A 27024-nucleotide genomic window follows, 5' to 3' on the forward strand; every position below is an offset into this window, starting at 1 on the left:
GACCTGAGCTTGGCTGCACTTGGGGAGATGGCCCCGGGGGTGGCCTTCATTCTGTTCCCTGAGGTCAGTGTGAATGTCAGCCCCCACAGGTCCACACACGAGAGTGAACACGGCTAAACACCCACCCTGGGGTGTAGACCTGCTTTGCTGCTGTGGGTTGAATTGCGTTCCCTTGGAACCCGTGAATGTGGCATCTGGAAACAGGGCCTCGTTAGGTGGAATTCATTAAGATGAGGTTGTAGGGGAGGGGCGATGCCTGAGACGCAGAGCAGCCAGCCACCTGAAGGCGGGGGTGGGGCCGGGGGAGGCGTCTGCGGGCCTAGGGACTCCAGGACTGCCAGCCAGCTCCGAAGCGGGGAGAAGCGGGAGGGATCCTCCGCAGGAGCCTTCAGAGAGGGTGTGGCCTGCCTAGACCTTGATCCCAGACTCCGGGTCTCCGGAATCTGAGAGCATAAATTTCTGTTGTTTGAAGCCTCCCGGTGTGCGAGAAGCTAACACACGTACACAACCCCTGTAGGCACCCACACCCCCTTGCACACACGTGTGCACACACGCTCAAACACATCCATTCTTCTCAGCAGTATTCAGGGGGCATGTCCTGCGTGCCAGGCCCTGTGCTGGGTGGGCTCTGGGCGGGCAGTGGACAGATCTGTGCTGTCGTGGAGCTGAGCTTCCGAGGAGGGGCAGTGACCCATCTGTACCCACCTGAGCCCGGCAGGTGACAGGGAGGGCCCTGGCCTGGAGGCAGAGGTGGGCGGGGACAGCCGGGAGAGGAGGGGGGGAGGATGAGGAGACTTCTCCTGGGCAGGCAGGTCTAACAGCCCCACCCCAGGCACCTGGAGCCAACGTGTATGTCTACACACACACACACACACACACACACGCAGGGGATGGAGGAGGATGTGGGGAGTGCCGCCTGAAGTCAGGTGTGGCCTTGGCAGGCAGCACATACAGGCTGCCCCACTAGAAGGGGACAATTCAGCTTCAGGTCAGCGGGGCCTGGTTGGGGGACAACTACGTTGGGGTGGCAGGAAGTCTCTAGTAGGACAAGCTGACGCCTGGAGGAGAGGGAGGTCGGTCCACCCCACAGACCTGTACTTCCATGTGCCCAGGGTACGGAGTCAGGACTCTGCACCACAGTGCTTTGGGGACAGGGAGCTGGTCCAGCTCAGGAAGGGCCGATTCTACCCAAACCTGGGTCAGGGCGGGGGTGGGGCGGGCAACAAAAACGGGATGGTATTTTCCCCCTTGTCCTGGCTGCCCCCACCCTTTGGGCTCTTTCTTGGTCCCGGGTCCCTGCTCTCCTTGAAACATTCCTTTGCAGGACTGAGGGAAGGTCCTTCATAGATTTCAGTCCCCATGCCATACAGTGGTCCCCTTGCTCGGACAACTACAGGGCAAACTCTTGGGGAACTCCCTGGAGGAGGCAGCTGGGTCTCAAAGCCTGTTGGGGTACACCAGCAGGACAGCCGGAGCCAGGATCTGGGAGGTGCACCAGGGGCCTTGGCAGGTTGTAGGATCAATCAAGACAGAGCCACAGCAAGTTCTGGGATTGGGGCGCTGCCAAGAGGAAGCCATGTATGTTCTAGGGAAGGGAAGTCGTCCAAAGGAGTCAGTGTATTCCAGGCCCTGGCCGGCATCCTGGGGGGACTGCCAGACCGCAGGGTCCGGCTCCAGCTCGGTTCCAGGGACCCGCGGGTCTCCCAGAGCCTCAGGCAGCCCCTCCAGCACCCGCACCCCTCCAGCAACCGTCAGCAACCCCCCCAGGTCCTTCTCCTGGAGCCCCGCGCACCTCACCGCGCAGGCGCGTGGACACCCCTCACGGCCCGAGTGCGCAGCCGCACTTGGCCCGGAGGGCCCTCCAGCCTCGCTCCCGCTGTGCGCGTGTGGGCGGGGCAGGCGGGGCGGGGCAGGCGTACGGGGCGGGGCGAAGCCTGGCCTATAAAGGCGGCGGCGGGGCGGCGCGCCCGGCTCCTCTCGGCGGCGGTGGCGGCGGCCCAGGCAGAGGAGTCCGCGGTGGTGGCGGCGGCGGCGGCGCTGTTCCCCGCGCGGTCCGCGCAGCGGGGTCCGGGCTGCGTGTCTCGGGCGGCGGCGGCGGCGGCGGCAGCACTGCGGCCCCGGCCCGAGCCCGACCCCGGTGAGTGCGGCCCGGCGACCCTGGCCCGGCCCCGACCCGGTCTCGGGGATCGGGCCCCGCGGAGCCTCGCCGGCCCGGGCTCCCGGCGCGCTGGCCGCAGCCACTCACGCTCTCCTTTGTCTGCTCCCGCCTGCAGGGTCCCTTCCCCGGCCGCCCCCCGCCCACGGGCCGTCCCCCCGGGCCCGCCGTCCCCTCCCCCGCTGGCGGGGCCCGGACAGAAGATGGTGCAGAAGAAAACAGCCGAACTTCAGGGCTTCCACCGTTCGTTCAAGGTGAGGGCCGGGTGGGTTTGGGGTCGCCTGGGGCTGGACCACTCGAGTGGCCGATGGGGGGCGCGTAGCCCACCCCCAGGATTCCCCCCCTCCGGGGCTCGTGCCTGCCCCCCCCCCCCCGGGTCTGGGGCTGCCCCAACCGGGTGTGCGCTGAGTGGGGGGGGAGGTCAGTGGGCCACAGTCCAGGCCCCAGCGCCTTGGGGACTGTTGGGGTCTTTCCTCCAAGAACCCCAAGTGGGGCCTGGGGCCCGCAGCCTGTGGGGGCACCTGGCAGTGTGTCCCCTGCAAACCCCAGCTGGGTGTGCACTGCCAGGGAGCTCAGCAGGCCGCAGTCCAGTCCTCAGCGCCCTGGGCCTGTGAGTCTGTGGGGTCTTTCCTCCAGGGATCCGAGGTAGGGCTGCAGGGCCCCAAAGCCTTCCTACGTGGTCTACTGAACGGGGGAGTGGATTGGATGCCCCCCAGCCCTGCACCTCCCAGACACTCCAGGCCCAAGTGCTATTTCCTGTGGGAGCGGGAAGTTTCTGCGGTGGCCCCATGGCTGCAGCCGAGTCCTGGTCTCAGATGAGCGCGTCTGGGGGGGGCGGCGGGCAGGTGCTGGGCTGGGGCCCCACAGGGCTGGCTCAGGGGACGCAGTGATGTCAACGGCCGCCCCACCCCGCCAGCCGCGTTATGTAATGGCTTCCCTGGGCCTCCTTGGGTAGGGACCTGTTGCCCTGTAGGGAAGGCAGGACTTGAGTGTGCGTGCGTGTGTGCGTGTGTGTGTGTGTGTGTATACACAGACACGCTGCGCACCAGGGTGGGAGGAGCAAGCTGAGACTGTTTGGGTTAGAATTCCCAGGCCTGTCCAGCCAGCATCTCGGGCCAGCGTGCCCCACCCCTGCCCACATGCCTGTCATCCGCGCTTCCCTCCCACCCCCAGGGCAGCGACACCCTTGGCACATCCATGTGTCCGGGGCTGGGCTAAAGGGGGGTGGACCTGAGACATCACTGGCAGCGGTCTGTCCCCTCCTGGGGCCGGGCAGGAGCTGAGACAGGGTCAATGTGAGGGGCCAGCACAGCGGCCAAAGCAAACTCAAACTTTCTGGATGGTTCCAGCTGCCTCCTGCCAAGGCCTGCTGACTGGAGGCCTGAGGCCAGCCCCAAGCCCAGCCCGCCCACATTGCTTGGGACCAGAGGCTGCGCCCAGGTGGGACTCTGGGAGTGCTGAGCGGGTGGGAAGAACACTGGACGGGGAGCCTCGCCTCTGAGACGGCCCTCCGGGCCACTCTGGGACTCCACTCGCACCACACTGGGGTTGCTCCCTTGGGCCGGGGCCAGCTCCCCCCCCCCACCGTCCAGCAGCCGCACAGCGGGGACAGGCTTCTGCCAGGCATCTCCCAACACACTTTCCCCTTTGTAAGTGAGGAAATTGGAGGCGCAGCCAGTGCAGGGGCTTGCCCTGTTCTCCCCTGCACGTGGTGCGAGGACACGGGAGCTGGCTCCCCCCTGGGGGTGGCTTGGCCACCCTTTCTGCCTCCGAGTTGGAGGCCGGGACAGGCGTGTGGGGTGGTGAGGGGACCCAGCAGGCCCCCTGGGGTCCTCGCGCCCTTCCTCCGTCGGACGAGCCGTGGGCAGCTTCCTCCCATGTCACCCAGAGATGTCCGTCAGGCCTGGGGCTGAGGTCACCAGACCAAGGTGAGGTAGCTGGGAGGTGACATCGCTGGCTGCTGACTGTGAGCCTCTTGTCTATCCTCCCTCGTCATCAGCCCTTTATGTGGTTACCCTGGAGCCCCTCCTCCCAGGTGGAAGCAGTAACCTGGCGCCTCTGGAGGAGTCTTATCAGACGGCTGTGTGCCTGACTCCCCCGGGGGCCGGACCCCTCAGCAGGCAGGGCCAGGGGCTGGAGGGTGAGCCCTGAGCAGGCGGGCTGGAGTACTCCCTTCTCCCCGCTGCCCTGCCTGGCCTGGGCCTCCTAGCAACTATCTGCAGGGTGGGTGAGGAGGCGGGGAGGGCCTGTGTGTGTTTTCAGCCGCTCCCTCTGACCTCTGCCTGCCTCCCCTCTGCTGCCGGCCTGGCTTCCGGGCCCCCTGTCTGTAGGAATCTGGCCCAGCTCCTTCGGCAGCGGGCCCCTCGGGGTCTCTCTAGGGCTTTCCTGGACTTCCTTCTCTGGATGACCCTCCAGCCAGAGCCTAGCCCCAGTTGTCCTGAGGCCCAGGGAGGCGCAATGACTGGGCCCGGGTCACCCAGCATCAGCAGCACCCCTGTGCACACAGGCCGCCCACACCCAGCGAGGCCCTGGCCACCTAGTCTACTAGAGTTCAGGGAACGAAATTAGAGCTTACTCCTGAGGGAACCTGGCTGGGCCCCAGCCTCAAAGGCCTCACACCTCATGCTGGGGGCCATCAGTCCTCACCCTGGACCATCTGCTCTGCAGAAAGTTCTTCCAGCAATCCTGTGGGGCATACGAAATGGTTTCTCCAACCCCCAGCCGCCTTCCTTCCCTAGTCAGGGTCTGGCGCCCTTTCCCCAGTCGTGGGGGCTGGCGGGCTGCCTCCAGCGGGCCCCTCTGTCCCAGGGCTGCTTTCTTAGCTGGGCGCGGGGGCCTGGAAGGGGCTGTGTCCTGGGGGTGAAACGGGACTGGGCAGGGCCAGGCGGAGGGCGGCCCGGTGTTTCCGCTTTCCCGCCGGGGGCCTTGCAGGCCCATCTCATGAGCCTCCAGAGTCTGGGGGAGTGACACAGTCCGGTAACAGTGCGGCCACACAGGGAGCAGTATGTGGGCAGGAGGGCAGTGGCTCCCCATTTGACAGAGGGGAAACTGAGGCCAGAATGGCAAGGGCCTTGCGCAGGAGGCCGTGGGAAAGCAGGCAGGGCCGCCCCTGCTGGGAACCCCGCCTGGAGGCCCGTGACTCATCCCCTCACACTGACCGCCCTGCTGCCTTTGATCCCGGGCAGCCCAGAGGTCCAGGTGGGCTATGGAGGTTGTCCCCATTCTGCAGGGTGAGCAACCAAGGTGTGAGGCATGGCCTGGCACCACGGTGACTCATGCCGGGCCCTCTGCCTGCTCACGGCCCCTCCCCGCACTGCATCCCCTTCCTGGACGCCCCAAGGGCCCTGGGCTTGGGGGGGGGGGAAGGTCCATTTCCTCACAGTCAGGCAAAGCCAGGCTTTGTTCCCCTTGACTTGTGGACACGGGGGGCTGGGTCACTCTCTGGGCGGGGCCTGAGAGCGCTCTCCTCTCCTTTTCCTACAGGGGCAGAATCCTTTCGAGCTGGCCTTCTCCTTAGACCAGACCCATCACGGGGAGACTGACTTCAGCCTGGAGCGCCCCGCCCGCCCTGGTGAGGGCCTGAGCGGGAGGGGCACTTCCCTGGCTGTGGGTGAGGGTGGGTGAGGGCCGTGGCCGGGGAGCCGCAGGGGCCGGCTGCCTGCTGGGCAGGGTCGGCCTCACCTCCGGGTCTCCCAGTACAGATATGCCCACGAGCCAGCCCATCGACATCCCGGACGCCAAGAAGAGGGGCAAGAAGAAGAAACGGTGCCGGGCCACCGATAGCTTCTCGGGCAGGTTTGAGGGTGAGTGGGCACCAGCAGGGGCGGGGGAGGGAGGGAGACGGGGGCTGGCCTGGGCAGCTCTCATCCGCCCCCCCTGCTCCATAGACGTCTACCAGCTCCAGGAGGACGTGCTCGGGGAGGGTGCCCATGCCCGCGTGCAGACCTGTGTCAACCTCATCACCAACCAGGAGTACGCTGTCAAGGTGAATGCCAGCGCCGGGACGGCCCTCCTCACCTCTCCCCGCAGCGCCTGGGATCCGGCACCGGCTGAGGGTGGCGGGAGGAGGGGAGCTGGCATCTGAGCCCCTGGACCAGCAGCTGGGGAAAACTAGTGTCTAAAAATGGCCCCAGGGCCAGTGACTCAGGCCACCCCTGGGAATCTAGGTCAGACGGGTCTGAGCCCCCGAGGCTGGGCAGGAAGTGACCACAAGGGGCAGCTCCCTACGCAGGTGGCTGAGGACCAGTGCGGCTGGGGAATTCGGTCAGAGTTGGCTCTTGTCTGCTGGTTCACCTCGTGCCATTCCTCAGGAGTGGAAAGTGGTTCTCCGTGTTGGTCACAAGGATGGAAAGGTCACGCTTTACTTGGGGCCCGAGGAGGCTTGGCATTTGGGGAGATTAGGGCAGTCTTGGAAGAACCTCTTGAGTGTTCCTGTGTAGCCCCTGACCCACGGTATGGCCAAGTGGTCTGGGAAACCTGTTTCTTGGCCAGGCAGTGTGACCCTGTGTTCTGGGAAATCTTCCAGTCCTCCCTGGCGATGCTGCATCTGGGTGGGATGGTGTCCCAGGAGGCTGGCCACCCAGGAACGAGGACCAGGTGCTCCCTGGTGAGCGGGGTGGGGCGATGGTGCAAGGGAAGTGGATGCTTAGCCTCCAGCATTTTCTGCACTGGGTGCTTTCCTCCTCGGGACCCTGCTGAGCAGCCTGGCTTCCTCACACTGTTGTGTGACCGCCCGTAAAGCTGTCCCTCTCTTGAGGGACCACATTTTTCTCCATGAAGTAGGGGTCCTAGCCAGATTGCCCAGAGCTCCTCCAGCAGAGCGTGGCTGCTGGCATTGTGTCAGGAGGCCCGGAAGTCTGGTTGTCCTGCCTCTCTGTGGCACAGGTGTTTGTCCCCAGACAGGTGGCACAGTGCATAGGCTGGGCCCCGGCAGCAAGTGGACGTCATGCCTGCCTGCTGCAGGAACTAGCTGGGGGAACACCCCGCGTCCCCCTCCAGGCCGATGCACTGGACAGGGAACCCCGGGCCAGGGGGCGACTAGCCTGCCTCGCCGGCCCAGTGAGAAGGGGCTGAAGATCCAACCTGCAGAGGGGTCTGCTGTGGGGGCGCCCAGGGTGCCCGGAGAGCCAGTACATACCTTCTGCCCCCACTTCTGGGAGCGAAGGTGGCTGGGGGACCCTCCAGTCCTCAGAACTCCTGGGTGCCTGCGGGGATTGGAGGCAGAAGCTGGCTTCCTGAGGCTGAGTCCCAGGAGGCCCACCTGGATGGGCTGAGGGTCCCCAGGCAGCTGCCCGGACAGTCATGAAACTGGACAGGTGGGACTTGGCACTGAGGCAGGCGGGGGCGGTGTGTCTGGCAGCCAGGCACCCCAAGGCCCCTCCAGCCCCCTGGGTGGTGTGGGAACCCGCGCAGTGGCCACCAGTCTCCTGGTCAGGGAGGGGAGGCTGCCCAGTCCCAGGGACCCTGACACCCCTGAAGGGGCATTTTGTAGGAGTCCCAAACCACAGACATGCCCCTGAGGCCTGTGGGGTCGGGAGTGGAGAAGGCCTAGCTCTCTCTTTTCTCTTTCTGGCTTTCTTGTCCAGCCTGTCTCTCCCCTGGTGCCACTTTGGAGACATGTTGCACTTCCCCCCCGCCCCAGCTTGTGCTGACGCCATAGTTCTGACTTCTGGCGAATTCTGGGCCCCAGGAGGAGAGCTCAGCTTCTTAGAACTTCAGATCTAAGCTCTAATGGGGTCTGAAGCATGGCACAGGGCAAATTTCTGGTAGGGGCCCCTTGGGCTTTGGAGGGTCTGGCTGACCCAGCTGCTCCGTCTCCTGCCCCACCCCCATCTAGATCATCGAGAAGCAGCCGGGCCACATTCGGAGTCGGGTTTTCCGGGAGGTGGAGATGCTATATCAGTGCCAGGGCCACAGGTAATGTGACCCACCTTGCCCCAGAACTGGGCCCTGAGCCATCTGTCTGTGGGTGAATGGGCCCGAACAGCTCATCAGCCCCAGCAAGCGTTTCGGGAGCACCCAGTGTGTGTCTCTGTGCGGGGTCTCCTGCGGTACACCCAGCGTCACGCACGCAGTCCCCAGCAGGCAGGTGGAGGCAGGCCGGGGCCCCATGGAGCCTTCTGTGGGCAGGTGGGGGCGGAAAGGGTGGGCCCCAGCTGGGCTGGGCGGTGGGTGCACAGGGTCCTCAGAAGCCTCCCTCCTCTCCTGCCTGTCCAACCCCCCATGCCCCAGGAATGTTCTAGAGCTGATAGAGTTCTTTGAGGAGGAGGATCGCTTCTACCTGGTGTTTGAGAAGATGCGGGGCGGTACGTGGAGCCTGGGAGACGCCTCCAGCTGCGTCTTAGTGGTTAATGGGCTGTGGGCCAGGCCACCAGGAGGGACTTTTCAGAGCTGCCCCTCCTGTGCATGGGGCCGGGGGGGGGGGGGGGGGGGGGGGGTGGGATTGTGGGGTCTGAACTTCCTGTCCAGGCTTTGAGCCCAAGGAGGCCAGAGTGGGCACGTGCCTGTGGGGTGGAAGTGGGTACTACTGGGCGGTGGCCTGGAGACACACGGGTGACCTGCGCACGTTCTCCCTCCTCCACGGCCTGGCCCCAGGCTCCATCCTGAGCCACATCCACAAGCGGCGGCACTTTAACGAGCTGGAGGCCAGCGTGGTCGTGCAGGACGTGGCCAGTGCCCTGGACTTCCTGCACAACAAAGGTGGGTGGTGGGGCCCACGTGGCCCCCGGGGGTGTCCAGCCTTGCGCCCGCTCCACCTGCCCCGGACTCCCAGACAATGCCCGCACTCCCCCCAGTGACTCCCCCCCTGGTTCTCCCCGCAGGCATCGCCCACAGGGACCTAAAGCCAGAAAACATCCTCTGCGAGCACCCCAACCAGGTGAGGGCGCCCGGGAGCGGCCTTCCGAGCGGCCGGGGCGGGGTTGGCCTGGGCCCCCGCCTCACCGCCTCTTCGCACCCCTCCCAGGTCTCCCCCGTCAAGATCTGCGACTTCGACCTGGGCAGCGGCATCAAACTCAACGGGGACTGCTCCCCCATCTCCACTCCGGAGCTGCTCACCCCGGTGAGGCGCGCGGGCAGCGGGCACGCCCCGACGCGCTCCCGGGCTGCGGTTGCGTAACCTCGAGGTGCCGCCGCCGCGGAGCTGGGGCGTTTCGCTTAGCAACAGCCGCTGATTGGCCCCGCGGGGGGGGCGGGGCCGGATCCTGGCCGCTGATTGGGTGGCTGGGCGGGGTGGGCACCTGCCACCTGTTGATTGGGCGGAGGGGCGGGGCTGGGCCCCTGGCCCGCCTCTGATTGGCCTGGCGGGGCGTTGGGCGCAGAGGCCCCGGTGACCCTGCCTTCGGGCCCTCACGTGACGCCGGGAAGTCCCGGCCTGGCGGCGCTGCCCTTCCCCCTCGGCGGGCTCCTGACGCCCGGTCCCCGCCCGCAGTGCGGCTCGGCGGAGTACATGGCCCCCGAGGTGGTGGAGGCCTTCAGTGAGGAAGCCAGCATCTACGACAAGCGCTGCGACCTCTGGAGCCTGGGCGTCATTCTCTACATCCTGCTCAGTGGCTACCCGCCCTTCGTGGGCCACTGCGGCAGCGACTGCGGCTGGGACCGTGGCGAGGCCTGCCCGGCCTGCCAGGTGCGCGTGTGCGCCGGACCCCGCGCCCCCCTGCGCCCCCTGCGCCCCGCGGGACCCCACCCACCGCCGTGCGCCCCCTGTGCCGCGTGCCTCCTGCGCTCCCAGAACCCCGTGGGGACCCCCACCACCCCTGTGCCCATGTGCCCCGAACCCCTCAGGGACCCCCACCCACCCCGTACCCCCTGTGCCCGTGCACCTCCCTGCGCCCCCTGTGCCCCGTGCACCCTGCGGGGACCCCCAGCCGGGGACCCCCAGCCACCCCCTGCACTCCATAGTTTCCCCCATCCCCTGCACCCCACCATATCCGCTCCACCCCTGCATCCCGCCACAGCCTTGATCATGGTCTCCACCGTCCCGCATGTCCACAGGATAGTGCTGGCCTGCTCTCCTGGGGTTACACAGGCTTCTTGGCTCTACGGCCTGAGAGAAAGCCGTTGGGAGTCAGGGAGCTGCCATGAGGAGAGACAGGGGTTCCAGCCTCGTGGCCTCTGCCCCACGGGAGCCTGGCTGCCCGTCAGCCCGTCCCAGGCAGAGTCCACTGAGCACTTGGCTGAGGCCGGCTCTCCCTTGCAGCCTGCGTCATTCCCAGGCGTTTGGCCCCCCAGAGTGCACACCCCCCGCCGTCCTGCCAGCTGATCTCAGGGCCCGCTGCAGCCCCCCGTCCAGTCTGCTGTCGGTGGGGGGGGGTGAGGGGGGCTGCAGCGTGTCCAGGTCATGGGTTAGGCCGCATGGTTGGGTCCCGGGCCCCTGGCAGAGCTCGTTACTAAGCTGGCGTGCCCGACTCTGGGTCCCGGCTGGCACGTGTCCGTGTGGGGACTCAGTCGCCTGCAGCGGACCTTTCACCCCCTTCCTCGTCTGCCCCGCAGAACATGCTGTTTGAGAGCATCCAGGAGGGCAAGTACGAGTTTCCTGAGAAGGATTGGGCCCACATCTCCTTCGCTGCCAAAGACCTCATCTCAAAGCTCCTTGTCCGCGACGCCAAGCAGAGGCTGAGCGCCGCCCAAGTTCTGCAGCACCCTTGGGTGCAGGGGGTGAGTGTGAGCCCCGCTAGGACCTCCTGCCTCCACACAGCCTCCGAGGGGCTGGGGTGACTTGGAGCGGGTGTACGAGAGTCCTTGGAAAGGCCAGCAGCAGCTCCCCCGCTGCCGCGTGGATCTGGGGCTCAGTCTCGGCCGTCTGGGGGGGGCACGGGCATGGCAGGAAAATCCACCTGCTGCTACCAGCTAGGGGTTGGGACTGCAGGCTCTGCTGCTCAGTGAATTGCTTGGCTTTGTGCCCCGGAGGCACTGGGGCCTCTTTCTGCCTGGCACGCCTGCGCAGAGCAACAAGCCGAGGTCGTCCAGGTGTTGGGCAGGCCACAGACCCCCAGCAGAGCCTGCCAACCCCAGCCCAGCTCTCTGTCCCCACCCATCTGGGAAGAGCCTGCCATTTCTCTGGCCAGCGGTCACCCGAGCCAGGCTGCCAGCCCAGGGCAAGGAGGCCACAAGGGCAAGGGTCTTAACCAAAAATAGAAGTTGGCACTGGGCCTCCCAGGGAGCAAAGACGGGCCCTGATCTCAGGGCGAGCTGGTGGAGGGGCACCTGTGTCCTTCTGGAACGTCGGGAGACCCATGAGTAGACAAGGGAGGGGGCGGGGAGCAGGTGTAATGGACCACTGCTGGGCTTCTGCCACATCCTGCTCCCCCTGGCCTGACTCCGTTCTAGCAGGTGCACCCCTTGAACCCCGGTCACAGCCATCTGGGCACTGGGAGGGCAGCGGGGCTCTGCGCCTCAGCCCCGCCCTCCTGTCGCTTTACAGCGTGCTCCAGAGAACACTCTGCCCACACCCATGGTCCTGCAGAGGTGAGGCCCGCGTGGGGGCTGGGGCCCAGAGCAGGGACCCCGGGGGGGTGGGTGGTTAACGTTAGGTGTTTGAAAAAGACCAGAAAGCTTCCTTAAGTTGTTGGGCTGGGGAGCCACCTAAGTGCTTGGGTTTTCCGGTACCAGTGATGGTGATGGGTTGGGCCCCCGGTGGGGGCGGGGGTCCGGGGGCCCGCAGCCCCTCCCCCAGGGTACTGCACGCCCCCGGGGGTCCCGAAGAGACCGCGAGCACCTTCTCCGTGACTGCCCCTCCCCAGGAACAGCTGTGCCAAAGAGCTCACGTCGTTTGCGGCTGAGGCCATCGCCATGAACCGGCAGCTGGCTCGGCGGGAGGAGGACGCGGCCGAGGAGGCAGAGCAGGGCCCGCCCGTGGTCATCCGAGCTACCTCCCGCTGCCTGCAGCTGTCCCCGCCCTCTCAGAGCAAGCTGGCCCAGAGGCGGCAGCGAGCCAGCCTGTCTGCGGCCCCCGTGGTCCTGGTGGGAGACCACGCGTGACCCCTCGCTCCCTCTGTACATAGGTCACTCCTTCCCCTCCCCCCACCCCCACCCCCACCCCCATCAAATCTAAAGATTTTTTTTAAGCTGTTGCCAGCCGGTGACCAGCAGGCTGCCCTCCCCTGGCTGGACTCCGAGGCGCTAAGCTCAGTTGGGGGGGGCTCTTTTTATATGAGGTTTTTGCTGTTGGGTTTTCTTCTCCTTTTTTCTGCCCTACCCCCATTTTTGTTCCCCTTTAAAGGTGTTAAAAGCAAAGCAGATGCCTGGGGAGGAGAGTGGGGGACGTGTGTCGCTGGGCTTGCCCGGTCCCTGCCTCCCCAGCCCTGTACTGTGAAGGTCCCCCGCCTGCCCCGCCCCGCCCTATGTGACTCAGGAGAGGAGGCGTTTGTCGTCTTCCAGAGCTGGGGGCACAGGGACGCACCCCCTCCCCAGCCTCACAGTATTTCAGGGACGGGCCAACCCCACACCTCCCCTCAGTGACACAGCAGCTCCTTCATCCCTCACCCGGGAGACACCCTGGTGGCCGGGTGGGGCGGGGGCTTCTCAGGTCTCCCTCGCGGCAGGAGAGGTCCTGGGTGCAGGCAGCTGGACTCCCCCCTCTGACTGACAATCGGGGCTCTCTCAAACCTTGACCTTAAGCTGCAGCTGACCCGGGGTGGGAGGGTGCACCCACTGCCCCCTACCCTGCCCACCCAGGAGGGCGGTGCCAGAGGAAGTGGGAGGGGCTGGACAGGCGCCCGTCAGCCAACGTGGGGGTCCCAAAGACCCCCACCCCGGGCACCCGAGTGCCCCTTCTCAGGGCTCAGTCTGACCACGGCCACGTCCCGCCCCTTGTCACCCCTGGGGTCTGGTGTGGAAGCTCTGTCAGCCCCTTCCTCCTCAGAGCCAGGGCCCACCCAGGGGTCCTGCTGAAGCCCCCCACCCCCCAAGGGCAGCGTCTCGACTCTGCCCACCTTCAGGAAAATGGCCGCCGCTGCCACGGCCTCCTTCCGGGCACCCAGGAATCGCCATGCCCGCCTCTGCCCACCTCAGCGCTGGGGTCACATGTCGAGGGGCCTGCCAGGCTTGGGGAGACCGACGCCCCTCCTCGTCCTCGGGTGGGAAACACTATGCAATACAGGCCCCCCTTCTCCACGCACACGCGCTCCTGCTGGCCGGGGAGGGTCCCTGTGGCCCGCCCCCCGCCACCGGCTAGGCAGCGTGGCCTGGGGTCTGGCCAGGTCTCCATGGCAGGCCAGGGCCTGGAAAGCCCTCTGGTTTCTAGTTGTTCGTCCTGTTTTGTTAATTTTTTAAAGACATCAGTTGACTTCCCTTCCCTGTTCTTGAATACTTGAATGTTGGGGGGCCTCGCGGGTGGGGGGGACAAGATGCTGTTTCTGTGGCAGTCTCTGGTGGCTGGTGGGGACTGACACCCCCTCCGGTCCCCCCGCCCGCCTGGATCTGTGGACTGGCCTTTCCAAAGACCCCGGGGGGGTGGGGAGGCCGCCCCCGCCCCCACTTCGTGCCCACCAGTGATCCCACGTGTTGCAACTGGGGATTCCGCCTTTTTGTAAAAAAGAAACAAACGGACCCCCGCCCGCCACAGGCGCCTTGGCCGTTTTACTCTGGAACGCGGAGCTGTGAGGAGCTTTTTTTTTTTCCCAAAGGTGGGACAGCCACTTCCTCTGCCCGCCACATGTCACGTGGGCCGTGGGAGCTGGAGAGACTGTCGGAACCGTTACTGTGAATGAGCGCCTGGCTCCCAGGCCACCCGGCCCTGCGGGAGGGGAATGGCCACGTCTCAATGTTAAGATGTGTAAAAAAGACAAAAAAAAAAAACTCAAGTTTTTTAAAAGTGGGGGGAAAACACCCAAGCACTTTAACTCCACCACACCAGGTGAATCGATACAGCTCATTTTCCTTACACCAACTGTCAATGCCGGAATTTTGTATTGTTTTGTAAGGATTTAATAAAAGTCATAAAAACTTGTGTGTCCTGGTCCTGGTTTTCTGTTTTGTAACAAGGGGCCCCAAACCATTTCTCGTCCCCAGTGACGCCGTGAGCCCGGAGCGTGGACAGGCGCAGCGGGCTTGGCTTGCTGCTCAGGGGGCCTGGGCTCCTGGCCGGTGGGCTCGTCCTCATGACATGCTGGGCAGCTCGGCAAATCCGCGGAACCCAAGAGGGAAGGGGGGGCAACGGGGCTGGCCCGACCTTGGACACTGTGCCATCACCTCCCCACAGCCAAGGCCAGGCTCGGGGCGCCCCAGATCCAAGCTCAGGGAGGAGGAAGGGAGCAGCTTCTGGTGGTCCTGCTGCTGACTTAGTAATTCACACCTCCCCCATGTGGCTGGCCCTCAGCCATCACTGAATCCTCGCTCTGCAGGCCTCTGCCAGATAGCCCAGGGCTGACTTCCCATCCTGGCGGGGAGGGAGCGGATCAGGGAGGGCTTCCTGGAGGCAGGAGCCAATGGGGTGGGGGAGGGGGTTGAGGTGCCGGCCTGGCTGCTGTGTGCTTCGGCGTCCTCAGTCCTCAGCGGACCAGCGGGGATCCGAGAGGGGCCAGGTGAGGTGTGAGCAGGTGGCCTGGCGCCTGAGCTGCCCAGCGACCCACATTCGGCACGGGCTTCCGGGGCGTCTGCGTGGGCTCAGGGTCTGTCCCTGGGGCAGAGAATCGTGGGCTCCGGGTCCGTCCCCCGGGCGCTGCGCCTCGCTCCTGCTCGCGGCCGAGGGACGCTCCCGTGCATGGGAGACGTGTGTATGTGTTCATCCGTCCACGGACACTGAGCTTGCTCCCCCGTTTTTGGCTGTTGTGAGTTGTGCTGCCGTGAGCGCTGTTTCCGTTGTCCCTGCGCGTCGTCCCTGCGTGGATGGATGGACACCCACAGGACTGGAGCAGGGCACAGACCCGACTGGATGTCATTTCTGGGAGGACCATCTTGTCACCGTGCAGAGTGTGGACGCAGCCCAAAGGGCCTGGTGAGTTCCTGTCACCTTGCAGCCAGCCCGGTGAGGGGTGACAGACCAGGGCAGGGCAGTGGCCAGGAGGCCAGAGAGAGGACCAATGGCTGGCTGTGTCAGTGGGTGACCCGGGAGCACCTGGAGTCAGCCTGGGCGTGGGACTGGGGAGGCAGGGGCGCTCTCTGGGCGGGGACAGGCCTCCCTGGACAGGCGTAGGCGCTAGGATGTTCTGCGGCAGCAGGGGCCCGCAGGCCACCCCCGTCCTCCCTGGGAACGCCAGGCTCAGCCGCGAGCATACCCTCCCCCCACCTGGCACCCCGAAGGAAAACCTGAGCGCCCTTGAACCTGGCCCCCACCCTGCATTTGTCCCGCTGCCCCCTAGAGCCCTCCGCGGAGACCCCACAGCTACCCCGCCTCCTCCAGGACCGCCCCCCCCGCCCCGCCCGGCCAAGTCCCCCTCTCAGTGCCTCTGGGCCCCTCCCCTGTCCCTTGCCTGCCTGGCGTGTGTGTGGGGGCCGAGGAGTGGGGGCCACACGCCAAGCTCCTGCCCTCCCAGGTGGCACCGAGCCCTGCCCGGCCCTGCCAGGCCTCACCGCTGACCTCTCCCAGCCTCCTCCTGCCTGCCAGGGCCCGGCACCCGGCACACCTTGTTCTTGGAGTTGTGGTTTCTTCTCGGCCCATCCTGCCCCTTCCACGTCTATCTCCTCCAGGAGTGGCAGGAAAATCCCAGAGCGGGAGGAACTGGGAGCCTTTCGCAGGCTGGTGACGGGCTCCAGCTGGGTCAACGGAGAGGTTGGCTTGGGGCTCGCCAGCTGCCCCACAGCCGCCTGGCCTCGCGCATCCCAGGACCAGACCGAGATGGGGGTGTCCTCCCTGCGCTCCCCTTGACAGGCAGGGTCACAAGTTGATGTTCGGTGCTAATGACAGGGAAATGGGCAGGCCTATGGGAACGGTATCATCTTCACAATTCTTTCTGTAAAGCTAAAACTTTAAAAAAAAATAAATTGTATTTTAAAAATAATAAAAAAATAATAAAAGGAGGGGTGCCTGGGTGGTGCTGTCGGTTGAGCATCTGACTCTTGATTTCGGCTCAGGTCCTGATCTCAGGGTTGTGGGATCGAGCCCCACATCCGGCTCTGTGCCAGGCGGGGCGTCTGCTTGAGATTCTCTTTCTTCCTCTGCCCCTCCCCCCATGCTCACGCGTGCTCTCTCTCTCTCTCTCTCTCTCTCTCTCTCAGATAAGTAAATAAATAAAGTAGAAGCGCATCCACAGACAGGCAGGGGCTCTGTGGGTGTCAGAGACTGGGGTGGGGCGTGATGGCTGATGGGGACGGGACAGTGTTTCCTCTTGGGGTGATGGAACTTTCTGGAATTAGACAGCTGTGATGGTTACACAGCACAGTGAATATACTACATGCCACTGATTTGTTCTGTGAACTGCACCTTGATTAAAGTTAAAAGATGACCAGAGAGGGGCGCCTGGGTGGCTCAGCCGTTAAGCGTCTGCCTTCGGCTCAGGTCATGATCCCGGGGTCCTGGGATCGAGCCCCGCATCGGGCTCCTTGCTCTGCGGGAAGCCTGCTTCTCCCTCTCCCACTCCCCCTGCTTGTGTTCCCTCTCTGGTTGTGTCTCACTGTTTTATTTATTTATTTGTCAGAGAGAGAGAGAAAGAAAGAATGCAGCCAGGAGTGTCTGACTGGCTCAGTCGGTAGAGCATGCAATTTTTTAAAAAAGATTTTTAAAATTTATTTGACAGAGAGGGAACACAAGCAGGGGGAGTGGAAGAGGAAGAAGCAAGCTTCCTGCTGAGCAGGGAGCCTGATTCGGGGCTCAATTCCAGGACCCTGGGACCCTGACCAGAGCCGAAGGCAGACGCTTAACGACTGAGCCACCCAGGCGTCCCTGAGCATGCGAATTTTGACCCTGGGCTCACGAGTTCGTGTCCTACATTGGGGGTATTTACTTTAAAAAAACCAAAGTAACAGGGGCGCCTGGGTGGCTCAGTCGTTAAGCATCTGCCTTCGGCTCGGGTCATGATCCCAGGGTCCTGGGGTCGAGCCCCGCATCGGGCTCCCTGCTCCGCGGGAAGCCTGCTTCTCCCTCTCCCACTCCCCCTGCTTGTGTTCCTGCTCTCGCTCTCACTCTCTCTGTCAAATAAATAAATAAAATCTTAAAAAAAAAAAAAAAAAGATGACCGGAGCGAGTCTGTGTAGGATGTGCTCAGTGTTCAATAAATGCATCGAGGGGGGCGCCTGGGTGGCTCAGTTGGTTAAGCGACTGCCTTCGGCTCAGGTCATGATCCTGGAGTCCCTGGATCGAGTCCCGCATCGGGCTCCCTGCTCGGCAGGGAGCCTGCTTCTCCCTCTGACCCTCCCCCCTCTCATGTGCTCTCTGTCTCTCTCATTCTCTCTGTCTCAAATAAATAAATAAAATATTTTAAAAAAAATAAAAAAAAATAAAAAAAAAATAAATGCATCGAGGACTAAATTATCACCCCAAGGAGTCGGGTGAGGCCACCCAGACGTCTCCCCCAGAGCTGGGGCCTTCTGCAGGTTTTGCTCCTGTCTCGGTCACCCACCCCCATGGCAAGCTCTCCCGTGGGCCACCCCAGCTCGACGCCCTCCTTAATTGTCCTGTCTCCAGAGGGAACCCTTGCCTGTCCCGGTGTCAGACTCACCCACGAGGGAAGAGTGACGGAAGCAAGACAAACGTGAGGAAGAACGGTGCCGTTGACCTTGTCCGTTCCCGACCTGGGGCTGCATTCATACCTCTGTCAATGGGCATTTCCCTCTTCCCCACACAGGGTTTGTTTGGAATTTGTGGCAAGCTCGGGAAGATGCTTCAGGGTTTCTGTCCTGTCCATCATTTGCCCCCTGGAGACTCAGTTTCCCCACGTGGAATGTGGCAGTAACCACTCCAGCTGCCCCCGGACTCCGTTTCCCTTTTGTGACCCCCTGTGAGGCAGCAGCAGGCTGGGACACCAACGAGGAGGGGGGACAGGGTGCTTGCCCAGCTCAGGTTGCAGAGTCCCAGAGACACGGGAGGAGCTTGGCGCGGCCAGGATCGTATCAGCTCGTGCAAGGTGGCCCCTGAAGGTACCAGGGCCACGTAAGCTTGTGACCCAAGGTGATTAGCTCAGTGACTCAGCCCCGCCCAGTCTCTGGTCCACAGCGTCCCTTCACTTGAGCCTGGTGCCAGGCACGCAGTGGCGAGAAACGGGCCCGTGGCTGCTGCCGATGGGAGAGCCAGGACCGAGCAGAGGGGAGCGCGGGCCTCTCGGGGCATGGAATCTGAGGGCCTCCAAACACTGGGTCCCCGGGACGCTCCCTTGTGCCGGGAACCTTTGCAGGACAGTTGCAGATTCGCCTAGTTTCCCCAGGTGGTAACATTTTGCAACACTGTTACAACGTCACAACCAGGACACTGGCTTCGCTACAGTGCAGCGGAGAGTGGGGTAGGGGTGTCATAGGACCAGGAGAGGGGCCTCCTTGTCTTCCACAGCTTTTGCCTTCGCTGGCGCAGTTCACACCCGTGACAGCCAGTGGTGGTGGGGGCCCCTGGGGGGTGTCGCCGGGACCCCACCCTGGAGTGAGGGATGGAGGCAGTGAGTCCAGGGGGAAAGAAGAGCTCCTCGCCCTGCATTTGGGGCCAGAGTGGGGTACTGCAGGCATCGCTAGCGGGGAGGAGGAGGCGGTGTTCAGATGGGGAAACCGAGGCACGGAGCAGTCACGTCCCTGGCCCACAGGCAGAGAAGCTGTGTACGCAGCTGGAGCCGCGGAGCTCTGAAGAGCGCACGCCTCGTTCCCTTGCCTCTCAGAATGCTCGCCCTGCCTGCCTGTCTCTGTCTGTCTGTCCCTCCTGACTCCTCTCTCCCTCCCTTCTGCCTTTCTTTCTGGAATAAAAGCAGCACATACTTGCTAAATGGCCACAACTATTTCACTTCCCAGAAGGAAAACATATAAAGTACAAAATCCACCAGTGAATTAAAGGTTTCCATGCCCTGTGTCTGCGCGGGGGGCGGTGGGGGGGGTCTGATGATGGTGTCCGGACAATTGGGGGGTGGGGGGGTTCTCCAGGCACAGCCCAGGGTCTCTGCCCACAGCAGCTTCTCCCGCGCACTGCTCGGGAGGTGAGTCCCGCTCCAGCCTCTTGTCACCGGGAGGCTTGCCTCTTTGGCATCCAGCCCTCTGGGTTGGGGGACCCCAGCACCCCAGGCCCTCCCTCTGTTAACCCGGATGCACACAACCGATCCTGTGAGGTTTCAGGAGAGCTGATGAGGGCTGGGCTTTGCAGCTGGGTTCATGTCGGGGGTTCAAGACCAGACTAGGTCTGCCCAGAGGCGTGGCAAAGATGGGATGGCACCCACCCCATTCTGCTGTGGGGACCCGTCGTACAAAACGAGGACAGGGGAAAGAGGGGCGAGCTCCATGTGTGGTTCCCTGACTAATAATCCCCAAACTCACCAGCTTAACACAACCATTTTATTTTGCTCATGATTCCGTGGACCAGGAATTTGGGAAGGGCTCTGCTGGATGGTGTGTCCCGGGGACAGACCCCGAGCCCACGAAGCTCAGGGAGGGAACCAGACACGGAAGGCCACACGGGGTGTGAGTCCACGTGGGTGACACGTCCAGAACAGGCTCACCCACAGACGGGAAGGGGGCTCGTGGGGGCCGGGGGCTGGGCTTGGGGGAGATAGGAGTGATGGCTGATGGGGATGAGTTTGCTTTTAGGGTGATGGAACGTTCTGGAATTGATTGTGGTGATGGGTATACATTATGTGAATACACTAAAAACATTGAATTGTACATTTAAAATGGGTGAATTGTGTATCAATAAAGCCATTGAGGGGGAGAAACAGGCACAACAGCATGATTCACAGCACTGAGAAGGGTCCATTAGCAGATGAGGGATACACGGCGCGGTCCGTCCCCACGCGGGAACACACTCCAGCCTCAGGAAGGAAGGGACCCTGACACCTGCCATGACGTGGAGGGACCCCAAGGACACCGGGCTCAGCAAGAGGAGCCAGACCCAGAAGGACACATCCCGCAGGACCCCACTCCCAGGAGGTCCCCAGAGGAGTCCCGTCCACAGAGACAGAGAGGGGAGGGTGGGAGCCGGGGCTGGGGCAGGGGGTGGGGAGTCCGTGCTTCACGGGGACAGAGTTTCTGTGTGCGGAGATGGAAAGTTCTGGAGACGGAGGGTGGGGGTGGTCTCAGGACTGGGTGAGTGTGCTTCATGCCGCTGAGCTGTGCACTCAGAAATGGTTAAAATGGTACATTTATGTTATGTGTATTTTATCATAATAATTTTTAAAAGGTAAAGCAAAAACCAAAACAACAACAACAAAACACAGATTTATTTCTGGCCCCATTCCTGGGTGGCAGGTCCTCTGCACACTTCTCCGCACTCCTGGGCATGCAGCCACCAGTCCCAGTGGGACAGAAGGGAGAGGGATCTGGAGGTGTCACTCTGTCGAGTCTCGGCCCTGATGTCCAGCACTCCAGGCTGGCCCAGTCTAGGGCTGGGGGGTGACCCAGGCCTCGGCTGTGTCCAGGCCTCTGCCAGGATGGCCCTGCAGCAGGGGATGGTGGCCAGGCGGGGGGAGCTCTCCAGAGAAGGGGGCTCGGAGGACGAGGGAGCCCACCCTGCCACCTCCTTCATGCCACACAACCGGTGGAAGACAGAGCTAGAAGGCCTTCCCTGTGTCCAAGACGAGGCTGGCTTCCTGCTTGTCCCTGTAACATGGGTCCCGCACTGGACTCCTCGCAAATGCCGCCTTGCAAAAAGAGACATTACGACTCTCACACCTCGGATGCGACCTCTACGACACACGGGGGCAGGACACAAACCTCAACGTGAGGTCTCTGCAATAAAGAATCTCGTGATGCAGAGGACTTTGGATTTGCCAGGTCCTGGGAGACATTAAGTCTGAGGAGGGGTGGAGGGAGAGGGGTAGGATTCCCAGTCCCTGTGGTTCCTGAGAGTGGCACAAAGTGCTTCCAGAGAACATTCCAGAATATTCCCGCCTGTTCTAGACTCATCCCGGGTCAACATTCCCAGAGTACAGTAGTCACCCTGGGAGCTTGTGAAGTGTTAGGTGGGCCAGTCTCTAGAAAAGTTTGATGTAGGAACAGAATTTGCGAGTCAAGGGGCGCCTGGGTGGCTCAGTCGTTAAGTGTCTGCCTTCAGCTCAGGTCATGGTCCCAGGGTCCTAGGATCGAGCCCCGCATCGGGCTCCCTGCTCCGCGGGAAGCCTGCCTCTCCCTCTCCCACTCCCCCTGCTTGTGTTCCCTCTCTCGCTGGTCTCTCTTTGTCAAATGAATAAATGAAGTCTTTAAAAAATAATAAAAAATAAAAAGGCACAGTGGGGTGCCTGGGTGGCTCAGTCGTTAAGCGTCTGGCTTCAGCTCGGGTCATGGTCCCAGGATCCTGGGATTGAGCCCCACATCAGGCTCCCTGATCAGCGGGGTGTCTGCTTCTCCCTCTCCCACTCCCCCTGCTTGTGGAAAGCCTGCTTCTCCCTCTCCCACTCCCCCTGCTTGTGTTCCCTCTCTTGCTGTGTCTCTCTCCATCAAACAAATAAAGTCTTAAAAAAAAAAAAAAGAATCTGAGAGTCTAAACAAATCAGTGCGTTAATCAGACCCGTCACACCGAATCTCAGAGGCCCTTCCCCTTCTTTGGGAAACTGGCCCCCGGTGGAGTTTTTCCCCTTGCCGTCTCTCCCGGGCCAGGCTCCCAGAAGCACACGGTGAGGCAGGAACGCGTGGGAAGGCTTTGTTAGGCTTCCCTGGGACAATCCAGCAGGGCGATGCCTCTCCATGTGCGCAGCTGCCCCCTGGTGCACAGGGCCACGTCTGGGGGTGTCTGTGCTGTCACATGGGGTGCCCCTGTACAGCCCCCCACAGCGCCCGGGAAGCCCCACAACTGAGGCCTATGCAGCCCCCCATGCCAGCAGTGTGGAGGGGCAGAAGCCCCACGGTGGGGGGCGCAGAACCAAAGGGAAAGGCAGGGGAGCAACGGGGGGGACATCGGACAAGGTCCCCGAGGGGAAATCTGGACAGGGCAAGGGTCACACCTCAGTTGTCCCACCTGGGGCAAGAGAGCTGGGGTCGTCGCACCCCACACCTGTGGGTCATCGGCTTAGGGCTGCTCCCAGGGGGACGTTACTCCCAGGTTCTCCCGGCTCCCGCCGAGTCCAGCAAAGTGGGTACCAGCTGCCTGAGGGCCGCTCGGGGGCCCAGAGCACAGGGTGCTGGCCTGGGGGGAGCATGAGGAAAGCACTGGGCGGCACCTACTAAAAACAGACGTCCGGGTAAGGGGCAGCGGACTGCGCAGGCGGCCCGAGGTCCAGGCCGCCCGCCAGGTTCAGGGCCCCGTCAGTCCGCTCCCTTCGCACCATGTGGCCACCGCCCCCAGGCTGCCCACCGCTGCCCCCGCGGGAGGAGGATGGGCCTGGGTCACCCGGGCTCAGACAGCACTGTGCACACACGCTTGCAGGAGCTGAGACCACCCCCCGCCCCCCCCCCCCCGGCTTCCCGCAGAGCCGAAGCGCCTTGTCCTGCAAGACACCGCCTCCTGGCAGGTCCCTGGCTTCTGAGGTTCCTTCAGCTTGTTTTCTGGCCCGAGGAATTTCTCATCAGTGGGAAGTTAGACTCAAGGCCTCGATGGGAGTCCAGGTACCACTTTGGGCTCGAACACTTCATGCTGCACCCCCCGGCGATATCTGATGGTCCCGGGTTTGGAGGTGCTCTGACTCATCCCTGGACCGGGGCTCTGCGAGCCCCATGGGCGTGACGAGACTCCCGCGCCCCGCACCCCTCTTACCACTCACCTAGTGATCTCAGCACCACTGACCGCCACGACTGGGAGTGAGAATTTCATGAAGAGCCGCTGGTTTCCAGCAAACATGTCTCCTTCCTTCCCCCAAACCTGGTCACGTACTCAGTTCGTGACCTCAGGAGGCTATGTGAATAGTCCATTCTATGCCCAAGCAAATCCCGTGGTCTGACTGGGCACGAGACTAAATCCAGGCAGAGTCCGCCGGCACCTGACTAGGTGGGCCCTCACCTGTTCCGGGTCACTGACCCACTTGTGGGAGGGGCCTTCCCGGGCCAGGGTGTCAAGGAGAAGGCAGGGCTGGCTTGTTGGCGACGTTTCCACCTTCAGCCCAGGCTAATGTAAGCCAAGTGGAACCAGGAAGCATCGACCCACAGCTGATGTCACTGGCAAACTTCAGTTGTGTGGGGGAGGCAAACCTTTTCCTCTACCCTCTTAGGTTCTATACCGGGGACCTGTCAATTAAACTGATGAAAGACATTTTAATAGGAGCCACACAACTTTACTTCTTTTTAGTTTGATATGCTCAGGCATCACAGAAAGAAGTGAAGGTGCAAAGGAACGGTGAGATCTGAGAGCTCATATACCACCGTAACAGGGAAAAGGGAAGGGAGAAAAGCCACTTACGGGAGAGCAAATGAATTTTAGGAATGATAAATGGGCCCTCAGGAGAGTAAGTGGGAGATATGATAGTTTGTGACAAAGTCTATCTGGGAATGGTGTCAGCTTCTCTCTCCAAGAGGAGACATTGATCCCCGGAAGGGATTTATGACGAGTGAGTTCTTTTGGGAGGTTCTGTTTTCATTTTATTTATTATTATTATTTTTTAAAAGATTATTTATTTATTTGACAGAGAGAGAGACAGCGAGAGAGGGAACACAAGCAGGGGGAGTAGGAGAGGGAGAAGCAGGCTTCCCGCCGAGCAGGGAGCCCGATGTGGGGCTCGATCCCAGGACCCTGGGATCATGACCTGAGCCGAAGGCAGACGCTTAATGACTGAGCCACCCAGGCACCCCATGGGAGGCTCTGTTTTTAGGCAGGTAAGGGATTTCAGGAGCTCAGACGCTCTCAAAATAATTCAAAATAATTCTTACGCCAAAGTGGCATATTTTGGGGGCAGCATGTCTTGATCCCCTTCAGTTGCTTCCCCCAAATTTTTTGCTAACCTTTCCTTTTTTTTTTTCCCTTGTGTCAGGGATTTTTGGTGTGAATGATATATATCTCTGTGTGACAGCCCCAGTGTCCTAGAGTCGGGGCGGTGGGATAGGGGAGATGACATCCCACCCTGCCCTCCACAGACGGTTTCATAAAAATTGTAGTCTCCGGAAATGAATCCGAATTCCTGGGCTGGGCTGTGTCAGCAGCGCCCTCTAGAGGCCACCACCAGCATAGACAGGCCCGGGAGCGGTTCAAAGACCCCCCCGGCTGCAAAATTCTAGCACCTTCTCAAAGACTCACTGCAAGAACATGCACAGGTGTTGGGCTGGCAAACAGCACGAAGCGTCAGTTAGATGAGGCAAATGGCCTGTGGACCTTCCCTGGTCACCCCGGGGCCGGAATGCCCTCAACTTTCAGCTTCCACCTCTCATCTGTGTGTCTTCCAAAGGACACCAGAGCACAGGTAAAAACATCACATTTCAAGGTCAGCTGAACTTAACTGAGATGTAGCTGACTTACAGTGATGCCCAGAGCCTAACTCAGAGCAGCTGGATGGTCTAGGCAAACGCAGGAAACTATGTCGCCCGCATTCCTATCAAGATCTAGAACATTCTGGCACCTGGGAAGCTCCCTCCGCTCCCCAGACAACCATTTTCCTGATTTCTATCTCCATAGAAGTTACACCTGTTCTGAAACTTGAGGGGTCAAACAGGACGTCCTCAGCATCTGGCTACAGAGTTGTGATTTTGCAATTGTATGGTGTGAGGTAAGAAAATTTGTGTTCAGATGTATCAAGACCTTTTTTTTTTTTTAACTGGAAACATAAATACCTTCATTGATAGATGCATTGCTCTCTTCTCTGGCCAGGCATGGAAGTGTGAGATATTCAAGAAATAAATAAAGATACTGTAAATTATACCTCAAAAGGAGGTTAACTACCTTGACCAACTATGGGTCCTCTAGGTCCTGAAATAGCATTACTGTCAATTCACCGGTTTTTATGTTTCATCCTGATTTGTTTAGAAAGGATGACCTTGGGGCGTCTGGGTGGCTCAGTCCGTTAAGCATCTGCCTTTGGCTCAGGTCATGATCTCAGGGTCCTGGGACTCCCAAATCGGACTCCCTGCTCAAAGGGGAGCCTGCCTCTCCCTCTCCTTCTGCCCCTCCCTCCTGATCATGCACTTTCTTTCTCCCACTCAAATAAATAAAATCTTTTTAAAAATGACGTATTAAAAGTAAACATTTATTTCTTACATTTCAGAATATTTCCTTATGCATTGCTAAGAGAAATATGTCTCAGAAATTTATATACTTATTTATATATATTTATGTATATTGTATTTATATAATATGTATTTATATATTTATATTTTATTTATATAATATATATTTATATAATATATATATTTTTAACTTCTATAGGGCAGTTACAACAAGGTACAACATTGTGGATCAAACATCACCTACTTTATCTCCTTATTTTTATATTTTTTAAAGATTTTATTCTTGGGGCACCTGGGTGGCTCAGTTGGTTGAGCGACTGCCTTCGGCTCAGGTCATGATCCTGGAGTCCCGGGATCGAGTCCCGCATCGGGCTCCCTGCTCGGCAGGGAGTCTGCTTCTCCCTCTGACCCTCCCGACCCTCCCCCCTCTCATGCTCTCTCTCTGTCTCTCTCTCTCAAATAAACAAATAAAATCTTAAAAAAAAAATTTTATTCTTAAGTAATCACTATACCCAATGTCGGGCTCAAACTCATGACCCCGAGATCAAGAGTCACATGCTCCACTGACTGAGCCAGCCGGGTGCCCCTAGGGTCACCTACTTTAATCCCTGCAAAGATTTGCATTTTTGCACCAAAGCTGAAATGACTAATGCTTTTGGAACTCCCTGTATTTGCTTTAATAAAAACTCTACCAGGGGCACCTGGCTGACTCAGTCCGTGGAGCTTGTGACCCTTGATCTCACCGTTGTGAGTTTGAGCCCCACCTTGAGCATAGAGATTTAAAAATAAAATCTTGAAAACAAAACAAAACAAAACCCTCTATCCGTAGGTGAACTATTATTCCAGAGAATGTAAAATAAAGTATGATTGTGGCTTTATAACCAAAATTTGTTATAATCTAACTGACTGACGTCTTTTTTTTTTTTTTAAGTAATCTCTATGTCCAACGTAGGGTTGGACCTCATGACCCTGAGATCAAGAGCCACATGCCTGACTGATGTCTTTTTGAAACATCATATGTGAAAAGCTTCTTATTGTGAAGCGTAATGCTTTTTCGGAAAAATGCATGCTGGGGCGCCTGGGTGGCTCAGTCTTAAGCGTCTGCCTTCTGCTCAGGTCATGATCCCGGGGGTCTTGGGATTGAGCCCCGCATGGTGGGGGGGTCTCCTGCTCCGCAGGAAGCCTGCTTCTCCCTCCCCCACTCTCCCTGCTTGTGTTCCCTCTCTCGCTGTCTCTCTCTGTCAAATAAATAAAGTCTTTTAAAAAAAGAAAGAAAAATGCATGCAATGCAAATGGATAATTTAACAAGTTATTGTAAAGCCAACACATGCCCCCGTCCAGACTGAGAAGCCCTCCCCCGCCCCCTGCAACCAACCATAAGACCCATCTGGACCCAGTCCTCCCTTCCCCCACCAGGGTCAGTAACTTGAAGTTTATGAGTATTACTTTCTCACTTTCTTTTTTCTTTTTTTTTTTTTAAGATTTTATTTATTTATTTATTTGAGAGAGAGAATGAGAGAGAGAGAGAGCATGAGAGGGGGGAGGGTCAGAGGGAGAAGCAGACTCCCCACTGAGCAGGGAGCCCGATGCGGGACTCGATCCTGGGACTCCAGGATCATGACCTGAGCCGAAGGCAGTCGCTTAACCAACTGAGCCACCCAGGCGCCCCACTTTCTCACTTTCTTCTTTATAGTTTGACCACAGAAGTATGCTGCCTAAATAAATGTAGT

The 27024-nt window shown here is 60.6% G+C and overlaps 1 protein-coding gene across 9 annotated transcripts; it reads left to right on the plus strand.

The window, feature by feature from the left end:
- The first annotated feature begins 1964 nt into the window (after positions 1–1964).
- On the plus strand, positions 1965–14102 carry MKNK2 (MAPK interacting serine/threonine kinase 2). 9 transcript variants are annotated; one of them, XM_064574637.1, is made up of 15 exons: positions 1965–2137; positions 2274–2409; positions 5639–5726; positions 5852–5958; positions 6043–6140; positions 6375–6507; positions 7992–8071; positions 8387–8460; positions 8750–8854; positions 8977–9032; positions 9120–9215; positions 9585–9779; positions 10646–10810; positions 11577–11620; positions 11896–14102. In XM_064574637.1, the coding sequence occupies exons 2-15, from the start codon at positions 2359–2361 to the stop codon at positions 12131–12133; spliced, it is 1530 nt and encodes a 509-aa protein (XP_064430707.1). In that variant the 5' UTR covers positions 1965–2137; positions 2274–2358; the 3' UTR covers positions 12134–14102. The 9 variants fall into 9 exon arrangements, with proteins under 9 accessions (XP_064430707.1, XP_064430714.1, XP_064430715.1 ...); XM_064574644.1 differs by having other exon boundaries at positions 11483–11620; positions 11896–12086; XM_064574645.1 differs by having other exon boundaries at positions 11486–11620; positions 11896–12086.
- Positions 14103–27024: the final 12922 nt, after the last annotated feature.

Source organism: Mirounga angustirostris, unplaced genomic scaffold (genome assembly GCF_029215605.1).
Source record: "Mirounga angustirostris isolate CCGP_5_RB_7025 unplaced genomic scaffold, mMirAng1.0.hap1 SCAF_1, whole genome shotgun sequence".
Taxonomy (NCBI): Eukaryota; Metazoa; Chordata; class Mammalia; order Carnivora; family Phocidae; genus Mirounga; species Mirounga angustirostris.

What these genes read in the sequence shown, in the direction of transcription:
- MKNK2 (XM_064574637.1), top strand. Translation starts at nt 2,359, where the DNA reads ATGGTGCAGAAGAAAACAGCCGAACTTCAGGGCTTCCACCGTTCGTTC. An exon ending in GGACTTCCTGCACAACAAAG is followed by an intron (nt 8,855 to 8,976) that starts GTGGGTGGTGGG and finishes TTCTCCCCGCAG; the next exon opens with GCATCGCCCACAGGGACCTA. An exon ending in ACACCCATGGTCCTGCAGAG is followed by an intron (nt 11,621 to 11,895) that starts GTGAGGCCCGCG and finishes GCCCCTCCCCAG; the next exon opens with GAACAGCTGTGCCAAAGAGC.